This window comes from Grammomys surdaster, unplaced genomic scaffold (assembly GCF_004785775.1).
Source record: "Grammomys surdaster isolate TR1022 unplaced genomic scaffold, NIH_TR_1.0 187, whole genome shotgun sequence".
In the NCBI taxonomy this organism is placed as follows: domain Eukaryota; kingdom Metazoa; phylum Chordata; class Mammalia; order Rodentia; family Muridae; genus Grammomys; species Grammomys surdaster.
Window position 1 is genome coordinate 6081320 of NW_021604632.1, and position 9498 is coordinate 6090817.

General features: G+C 48.3%; 1 protein-coding gene across 1 annotated transcript in view; it reads right to left on the reverse strand.

The window, feature by feature from the left end:
- Pkd1l3 (polycystin 1 like 3, transient receptor potential channel interacting) overlaps nucleotides 1–9498 on the reverse strand; it is a 56839-nt gene that overhangs the window by 40250 nt on the left and 7091 nt on the right. The window contains exons 4-8 of the mRNA XM_028768487.1: nucleotides 8313–8365; nucleotides 7003–7098; nucleotides 5641–6918; nucleotides 3155–3286; nucleotides 526–642 (exon numbers count right to left, since the gene is read on the reverse strand). Of these exons, the coding sequence (XP_028624320.1) occupies nucleotides 526–642; nucleotides 3155–3286; nucleotides 5641–6918; nucleotides 7003–7098; nucleotides 8313–8365 (1676 nt within the window). The remainder of the gene's footprint in view (nucleotides 1–525; nucleotides 643–3154; nucleotides 3287–5640; nucleotides 6919–7002; nucleotides 7099–8312; nucleotides 8366–9498) is intronic.

Below are 9498 nucleotides of genomic sequence, written 5' to 3' on the forward strand. Positions count from 1 at the left end.
CCTCTCTGCCTCTACCCCTGCCCCCACCCCACCCCCACCCCACCTCTGCCTCCAGTGTTGTCATCACAGATATGTGTGGCCATACCTGGCTTGCCCATCCTTTTTAGGTGTGAATTGGTATCACCCTCTCTTTTTCCTTCCTCCTTCCTTCCCATTCTCTCTCCTGCCAACAATGCTTTGCTCTGCAGCCCAGGCTGGCCTTGAAGTTGTTCTCCCTCTGTCTCAGCCTCCCAAGTACTGGTGTGCACCACTCTATCCAGCATCTTTGCATTTTCCTAAGAGCTAAGGGTGTTGCCTCTCTCGCTGAGGTAGTTTCTGGCAAGCTTCGCTAAGTCAGCTTCAGCTGACTCTGAAGTGAAGTGAGCACTCAGCAGTCTCTGCCCACTGGTGGGCTGGAGGAAGAGAGCAGAGGCTCAGCAGTTTCTCCAGCAGAATTCTCTTTGGCAGCCTGAGGAGAGGCTATAGGACTGAACGTTAAAGAGAGAGTTCCTGGCAGAGCCGGCCACGTGCACACCGCACACCCACCTGCTCCGTGTCGTTCTGAGCCATCTGATGACTGCTTTTCTCAGCTGTTATTGGACTTCCAATGGGCTTGGAGGGGCAGCTGACTGCTGGAGTCTGGAAGCTCCAACTGTTGTCCTTCTGAAACAGGAGTGTCAGCAGCTGTTCACTCAGGCCAGTGAGTAAACTGGCCACACTGACCTGGGGATATCAGAAAGGGGACACATGTGGCTGTTTGCGACTCTTTCAGATTTATTTGTATCTTCTTATAAGCAGAACAGTATTTCCTTCCTACCCTGCCATCCTTCCTTCCCTCCCTCCTTCCCTTCTCCCATTCCTCCCTTCTTCCATCATTCCCTCCTTCCATGTATGTATGTATGTATGTATGTATGTATGTGTGGTTCATGCACATATTCATGTGGGTGTATGTGTATCTAGAACCCAGACTGATGTCATGTGTCTTCATCAGTTGCTCTCTGTCATTTTTGTTTGTTTGTTTGTTTGTTTTGAGTTTTTTGTTTGTTTGTTTGTGACAGGGCCTCTCATCAAACCTGGAGCTCACCAAATGGCTAGAATAGCTGACCAGCAAACTCTAGGGCTCCACCTGTCTCCACCTCTCCATTCATAGGTTTCCGCCCAGGGCAGGGCCACACCTGGCTCTCACAAGGGTCTTGCAGATGTGTGTCCGGGTTCTTAAGCTTGTGCCCAGGCACTTCACCAAGGGAGTTATTTCCCCAGCCCCACAGTGCAATATCTGTTATACAGTTGAAATGTATTTTATAAAAGGCGGCATTGCCATTTGGCAGGCCAGGAAAATATATGATTGTGTACCACCTATGGGGGAGGATTGTGTTGAGTGTTGAGTGCTAAGTAGACAAGCTATTTAAGAGAACAAACCTAAAAGAGGGATGCTAGGGAGAAGAGCAATGTCAGGCCAGATGCTGAGCAGGTGAGCTCATTTTGAAGGCATGGGCGGTAGCATCAAAAGCTTCAAGATACTCAGAAAACAGAGACCAGGGAGAATTTGTTTGTTTGTTATTTTTGGGACATAGTTTCTCTGTATAGCCCTGGCTGTCCTAGAACTCACTCTGAACACCAGGCTGGCCTCTAATTCACAGAGATTCACCTGCCTCTGCCTCCCGAGTGCTAGGACTAGAGGCATGTGCCGTCTCCACCTGGCAAGGGGAGAAGTTCTAAGAACAACAGAAAACATCAGTTCTCTTTTATGTACACTGTTCTCATATAAAACAAGGGGAGTAAAGAAAGGCTAAGAAGTCAGGGGCAGTGTGCATGCCTGTAATCCTGGAGCCCAGGAGGCAGAGACAGGAGGTAAAGTAAGTTCAAAGCCAGCTCGGGATGAACACTGAGACCCTGTCTCAAACCAACCGATCACTCACCTAACTACCCGGAAGGAAACAAGAGGCAAGTTTGATTCCAAGATTTCTGGATACCCACTGTAGCTTTTCCTATCTTTATTATGAAATGTTATTTTCTTTCAGAGTTATAGCTATTAAAAGCTTCTGTGAGCCAGGCATGGTGGCCCACATCTTCAATCCCAGAACTCTGGAAGCAGAGACAGGAGGATCTTTGTGAATTCCAGGCCAGTCTGGTCTACAAAACGAGTCCCAGGACAGCCAGGGCTGTTAGAGAAATCCTATCTCGAAAACCAAAAACAAACAAACAAACGAATGAGAAACCAAATCAAGTCAAACCTAAAATCGTCTGTTAAAATCAAAGCCTGATCTACAGAGTGAATACCAGGACAGCCAAGGGTACACAGAGAAACCTTGTCTCAGAAAAACAAACAAGCAAGCAAATAGACAAAACCAAAGACATACAGAAATTTAAAACTAAGATGCTGGCATAAAGCATTTGAAGTACGGATGATAACAGTTAGCTTTAACAATAAAGTCCTCTAACAAGGAAGGTGAGGAGTGGTGTGAGGAGTGGTAGGAGGAACGGAGGCACCGAGCAATCCAGAGAAAGACTGAAGCAGAGGGGCGCATCTCAATGGGGAAACACATGTTCAGGGCCAAGTCTGAAGACTCAACAGAAGCGAAGTCATAAACACAGCTGCAAATGTGCAAGCTCATCAAGGGAGGCCTGGCTCCCTTAGAAATCAGTACACTCCCTCTTTACCTGCTGGCTGGCTGGTTGGCTGTCAACTTGGTACAAGCTAGAGGTATTGAGAATAGGGACTCTCAATGGAGAAAATGCCTTTATAAGACTGGTCTATAGGCGAGCCTATATGGCATTTTATTGACAAATGATTGGCATGGGAGGGTCTGGTAACATAGACATGCTTATTGTGGTAAAACAGAAAAAAGAACAGAATTTCTCATGCTACTACCTCTTTATGCATAAGTAGCAGCCTGATCAGTCATGAGGAAGTGATGTTATCGAGCATGGATGCAGAAAAGCGAAAGGTCAGAAGCATTCTGATTTTGATGCCTGTCCCAAGGCCATCCCACTGTATCTACGGTAAGCTGTGTACTGCAAACCGTGACTCTGAGAATACCACTGTCAACACACTCGTTTCAGACTTAGAAATACTCAACTCTGTTCCCATCAGGTACTTTCATGATGCCCAGTTCTACAGGGGGTCCCTTCCCTTCCTGCTGCTGTGTCACCTTCCCCCCAACCCCCTGCTTACCTGAGCTGGTGTGGGAGATGTTGGCCGGACGTCTCTAAGTCTCTGGAGGATGGTGCAAGCTTTCAGGAATTCATTGTGAGCTTGAAAATCAGGAATTGTTGAGATCAGCTTCCCTGCTGTCTCATCTATGACCTGCTGGGAAGAAAGGATTTATGTCAGGCTGGAGAGATGTAGGTAAAGGTGCTTACTGCTAAGACTGAAGGACCCTAGTTGGATCCCTGGAACCTACAGGAAGGAAGGGCAGAAGTGATTCCTAAGAGTTGTTCTCTGACCCACTCTTAGGAATGACTGGTTGGTAAGTCACATGGCATGTGCACACCCGTACTCCCAGACACACAAACACATAAATGTAATAAAAACTGAAAAGAACATATTTCATCAAAGTGATTTATAACAGAATTATTTTCATGCATTTGAAGTTTGGTATACCATGTTAATGAACACTGGCCAAGGATAATATTCTCAGTTCCATGAACTACAGGCTCTAAAGGAGCTCTTACTTTAGGGAGAATCCCTGTTAGTGGGTGGAATTGATTTTCACGTCCTTCATACATGAGAGAAGATGTGGTTAAGAGTTTTATGGAACAAATAGGATAAAGGCAGATGAGGTTGTTGGTAAGATCATAGGAATGAGTTCACAGAGCGCTTACCTAGAAATACAAGGTTCCGAGTTCAAGACTCAACAATGGGGGAACAGAGTTCATGTTCAAAAGGGAAAAAAAGTTTGTAGCAGGAGGTGGGGTGTCAGACACTTCCCCCCCCCCCAAAAAAAAAAAGCGAGACCAAAGCTTCCGAGGCTTAATACTTGAAGTCCAGTCTTTACTCACCCCCATGTAAACCCCACTACTTGTTTAAATTCTGGAGTAGGGCCTGCATGTCTCACATGTCTTCAAGAGACATTTACCAAGTCCCTGCTGTGCTCTGTGGATGCTGTGTTAGACATAGAGAATAGTCAGCGGGTCATGATCCCATCTGTCTTAGTGGGGGATTCTACTGCTGTGGTGACACACCAGGATGAAAAGCAGTTTGAGGAGGAGAGGCTGACACTTCCACATCACAGTCCATCACCGAAGGAAGCCAGGATGGGAACTCAAACAGGGCAGGAGCCTGGAGGCAGGAGCTGATGCAGAGGCCATGAAATGCTGCCACTTACTGGCTTGCTCAGAGTGGCTCGCTCATCCTGCTTTCTTATAGAACCCAAGACTGCCAGCCCAGTGGTGGCACCACCCAAAATGGGCTGGGCCCTCTCCCATCAATCACTAATTAAGATAATGTCTTACAGCTGGATCTTATGGAGGCATTTTCTCAACGGAGGTTCTCTCCTTTCAGATGACTCTAGCTGTGTCAAGTTGTCATAAGCTGGACGACCTCATCAACACACCATAAGGTCACATGGTTCCATAGGTTCTTCCTGACTTCCTGGGAGAGGTCACTTATAGAAGAACCCTAGTATGACAACCACTGTATTGTGGCTTTGACTAACTGAGGTGCAAACAAGATGGTGATGCGGGAGTGAGCTGTAGCTGCCATCCCACGACCCACTGGAAGCTGGGCTTTCTGGATGCTATCCTAGCTATAGGCAGCTGTAGAGACACATAACCTCATTTGGTACTTTGGAACCCAGAGTGTAACCTGGGTCACATCATGGCATATCTTAATGTTTATGCAGTCCAGGCTGGCCTTAAATTTACAACCCTCCTGCCTCAGCCTGCTGAGTACTGGGATAAAGGTGTCTGCTACGTCACTTGCCTGTGTCTCATTATTGCACACATATCTTGAGTCGGGCAACGTCACCAAATTCTCTTAACAAGCTCTAGCAATTTATCTACAAACACTTCTGGATATTTACTCTGCATTTCTAGCTTCTTTTTACTTAAGGAAGTGAACCAAACTCCCATTCTTAGGTTAAGCTACTGCAGGCTGGCCCTTCCCTGGTGGAAGAAGATGCTGGGACAAGTGTTAACCTTCAGCTTCCATCGCCATGGGAAGCGGAGCAAATGGGATGTTTTAGTGGGAAAGTGCCAGGCTGCATATGAATAGGGTTTGAACTTTTACCAGTAGGAGTGGGAATGGGTGGGAATGGGATTCTTGCCAGTCACCTTGTCTCAGTGGCTTTACCTCTGGTACAGGGGAGCAGGCTAGCAGGCATCCTTCACCCAATGGTGAACAGAAGAGTCTTAAATCGAAATGAGCCATCAAGTACTGCAGTGGGCACTCAATCCACTGGGAGACACTGTCTTGGGCTCAGTTCATTTTGCTTTTAGTATATAATCCTCCTGGGAGGTAACAGGGTAACCATCTTTTTTAAAATCATAACCCTGGGGATGTCCTGATAGGGCACACATGCTCTTTTCAACACTGATGACTGAATCCAGGGTCATGCACATGCTAGGCCAGTGTTTGACCACCCAGTCACATCCCCAGACCTGTAAGTGCTTTTTCGGTGTCATGGAACTACCCAGTTATCTTCTGCTTTCCATACTTACCTGATCGGTTGAATTCTGAAATGACATCTGTGGAAGGGTGGAGAGGACTCCTGGGTGAGAGTCTTCCTTCGTGTTTGAAGTGATGCTTTCCAAAGATCTTCCAGCAGGTATTGTGGATTCAGGCCTGGTGACCTCTGTTATCACAGGCCATGGTGGGCTGTTTGGTACTGGTGTGGCTGTTGTCACCTGGGGTAGGCTGCTGGATGAAGGTGTCTCTGATGTCACCTGTGGTGAGTTGCTGGATGCAGGTGTGTCTGGTGTCACCTGGGGTGGGCTGCTGGATGCAGGTGTGTCTGGTGTCACCTGGGGTGGGCTGCTGGATGCAGAGGTGTCTGATGTCACTTGGGGTGGGCTGCTGGATGCAGGTGTGTCTGATGTCACCTGTGGTGGGCTGCTGGATGCAGGTGTGTCTAGTGTCACCTGTGGTGGGCTGCTGGATGCAGGTGTGTCTGGTGTCACCTGGGGTGGGTTGCTGGATGCAGGTGTGTCTGATGTCACCTGTGGTGGGTTGCTGGATGCAGGTGTGTCTGATGTCACCTGGGGTGGGCTGCTGGATGCAGGTGTGTCTGATGTCACCTGGGGTGGGTTGCTGGATGCAGGTGTGTCTGATGTCACCTGTGGTGGGCTGCTGGATGCAGGTGTGTCTGGTGTCACCTGTGCTGGGCTGCTGGATGCAGGTGTGTCTGGTGTCACCTGTGGTGGGCTGCTGGATGCAGAGGTGTCTGGTGTCACCTGGGGTGGGTTGCTGGATGCAGGTGTGTCTGGTGTCACCTGTGGTGGGCTGCTGGATGCAGAGGTGTCTGGTGTCACCTGGGGTGGGCTGCTGGATGCAGGTGTGTATGGTGTCACCTGGGGTGGGCTGCTGGATGCAGAGGTGTCTGATGTCACCTGGGGTGGGCTACTGGATGCAGGTGTGTCTGGTGTCACCTGGGGTGGGCTGCTGGATGCAGGTGTGTCTGATGTCACCTGGGGTGAGTTGCTGGATGCAGGTGTGTCTGGTGTCACCTGGGGTGGGCTGCTGGATGCAGGTGTGGCTGATGTCACCTGTGGTGGGCTGCTGGATGCAGGTGTGTCTGATATCATCTGTGGTGGGCTGATGGATGCAGGTGTGTCTGATGTTACCTGGGGTGAGTTGCTGGATGCAGGTGTGTCTGGTGTCACCTGGGGTGGGCTGCTAGATGCAGAGGTTTCTGGTGTCACCTGTGGTGGGCTGCTGGATGCAGGTGTGTCTGGTGTCACCTGGGGTGGGCTGCTGGATGCAGAGGTGTCTGATGTCACCTGTGGTGGGCTGCTGGATGAAGAGGTTTCTGATGTCACCTGTGGTGGGCTGCTGCTGGATGCAGTTATTACTGATGATGTCACCTGTGACCTTCTGGTCGGGGATGTGACTGCCATCTTGTGCGTGGCTTTTGGAGGTACTGAAGAAACTGGGTTGATGGGAAAGCACTGTGTCTCAGACTAAAAGATCAAAACAGGAAAAAGATGAGGCTGAATGTTATTTTATCAAGCATATTAGCACTGGGGCAGCATTCTATCTTCCCTCTGGGACCCCCATGTTCTTTAGGACACAGCCTGCATACTGCTGTCAAACACCTCTGAGAGGACATGATTTCACACATTAAGGACAATGGATTCATTGCCCATCTTTTAATAACTTATTAAACACCTACTGTGTGCTAAGCTGTGTTCTGGAGAACTGGGAGTACTGAACAAAAGGAGTCTAGTGTCTGGCCTCCTAGGGTCTCCATGGGAGTGGAGATGAATAGGCACATTATATCAGGTACTGAATACATGCTTCGAGGGAAACACTTAGGCCAGCAGATGGGGGAAGATGGCAGGCTGTGCTTCAGACCAGCCCTCAAATGTGAGAGCGAGTACTGGAGAAAACATGGGCTCTGCCAACATGTCTGAGGACATCTGAGGGGGCCAAAACTTGCTGGGTGTGTTTGAGGAGCAAGTAGGTAAGAAATGAATGCCAGTGGGGGATGGGGTGGATTGAGCAGTGTGGACGAGGGCCATGCCTAGTGCCAGCAGTCAGAGTCCCTCTGACTCCAGTGCTGAAGTCAGACAGGACAGGAAGGGGGACAAAGAACTGGAGCACTGAAGGGGCAGATGAGACAGTTAAGGTGTTGCTGTTGCTGCTTCTGGCAGTGTTTCTATGGCTGTCAGCTTGGAAAACGCTGAGAAGGGAATTTCACTTCATCTTCGTCTTTTTCTATATTGCTAGAAACACTTCTCCAGTTGACATGGGATGGAGGAAACAGCAATTTAGATGGGTCCTCACAGGTCTCCGTGAGGACTTTGAAGAGAAGACTGAACCTCTGGTAGCTGCCCTGATAGCTGCCACCTTCCCATCACTTGGGCCCTCTCCCTCTCTTTGATTTCCAGAGGGTATCTTATTGCTCCTGTTTCTAAAGGCGGCCACAAGTTCAATGGATGAATCAGAGGGACAAACAAACAACTGCAAGGAGGTGGCCCATTGCATCTGCACGGGAGCCCAGAGACTGGTGGCTAGGATCTTCTTCAGATTACCCGCTAGCCCAGCCCTGCCCTGTGCTTTCCTTTCTAGAAAGTTGTGCTCGGCACACTCTAAGAGACAAAATCCTGGCAGGACCCCATCGGACTGCAGAGAGTTGAATACTTCACGAGTGTCTTGTGACTACAGTACGTACAAGTCCAGGAGCAGTGGCGGGTGGGCGACAAATGGCTAACGCGTGATCATCTCCTAGAGAAATAAGAAAGCAGAGCTGTATGTGATTAACTTGAAATAATTTGGAAGACGAATCTGATCAAAAATACACTGTATGAAATTCTCAAAGAATTAATAAAAGCATTGTTTTTTAAAAGTCATGGAAAAAAATCACTGCTTTAGAGGGCTGGGTTTTCAGCCCAGGTGTAGAGCACTTGGCCAGCATCTGTGAGACCCTAGATTCAACCTTCAGTATTTCCAGGGGAAAAGGGGTTAGTTGGATAACCCACAGACTATACTAATAAAATTGTGGGCATGAGGGTAAAAAGGTATGGTAACCGGATTAAGGAGTTCTAAGTTCTTCGGTTTATTGTGAGCGTGGGAGGCTCTGGGCCATGTGTGGAGCTCTCTGCATTCACCCGTTCACGGGTTCTAGAAATTGAACCCAAGTTACCAAGCTGGCACAGCATATGCCTTTACCTCCTGAGCCATTTCACCTGTCTCTTTCATTTTATAGTGTGTGTGTATGTGTGTGTTCGTGCATATATGTTCTTGCCAGATTCTTTCTCTCAGTGAGGTCATCTCTGACCTCCAGAATAATCGCTGGATCCACTGTAAGTCTGTCTCAGTTTTACCCTCTATCTGGTGCTTTCTCTAATCATCCAACGTGGATATAGACTGTGGTGGTGTGACTAGCTATGTCCTCATAGACTCAAGTGTTTGAATGCTTGGCTCATGGTGAGTGGCACTGTTAGGAGGTCCTTGTTGGAGTAGGTGTAACCTTGTTGGAGGAAGGGTATCACTGTGGGGTTGGCTTTGAAGTCTCTTATGCTCAAGCTATGCCCAGTGTGTTGGAACACAGTCTTCTTGCTGCCTTTGGATCAAGATGTAGAACTCTTGGCTCCTCCAGCACTATGTCTACCTGCAGGCTGCCATGCTTCATGTCATGTTGATAATGGACTAAACTCTAAGCCAGCTTCAATTAAATTTTTTTTTTTTTGGATAAGAGTTGCCTTAGTGTTATGGTGTCTCTTCACAGCAATAAAACCCTAACTAAGACATAGACTAAAGTGTTTTCAGGCAAATGCATCTTCCCCAATTAGCATTTGTTCTTAAATAAGAGAGAGAGAGAGAGAGAGAGAGAGAGAGAGAGAGAGAGGGAGGAAGAG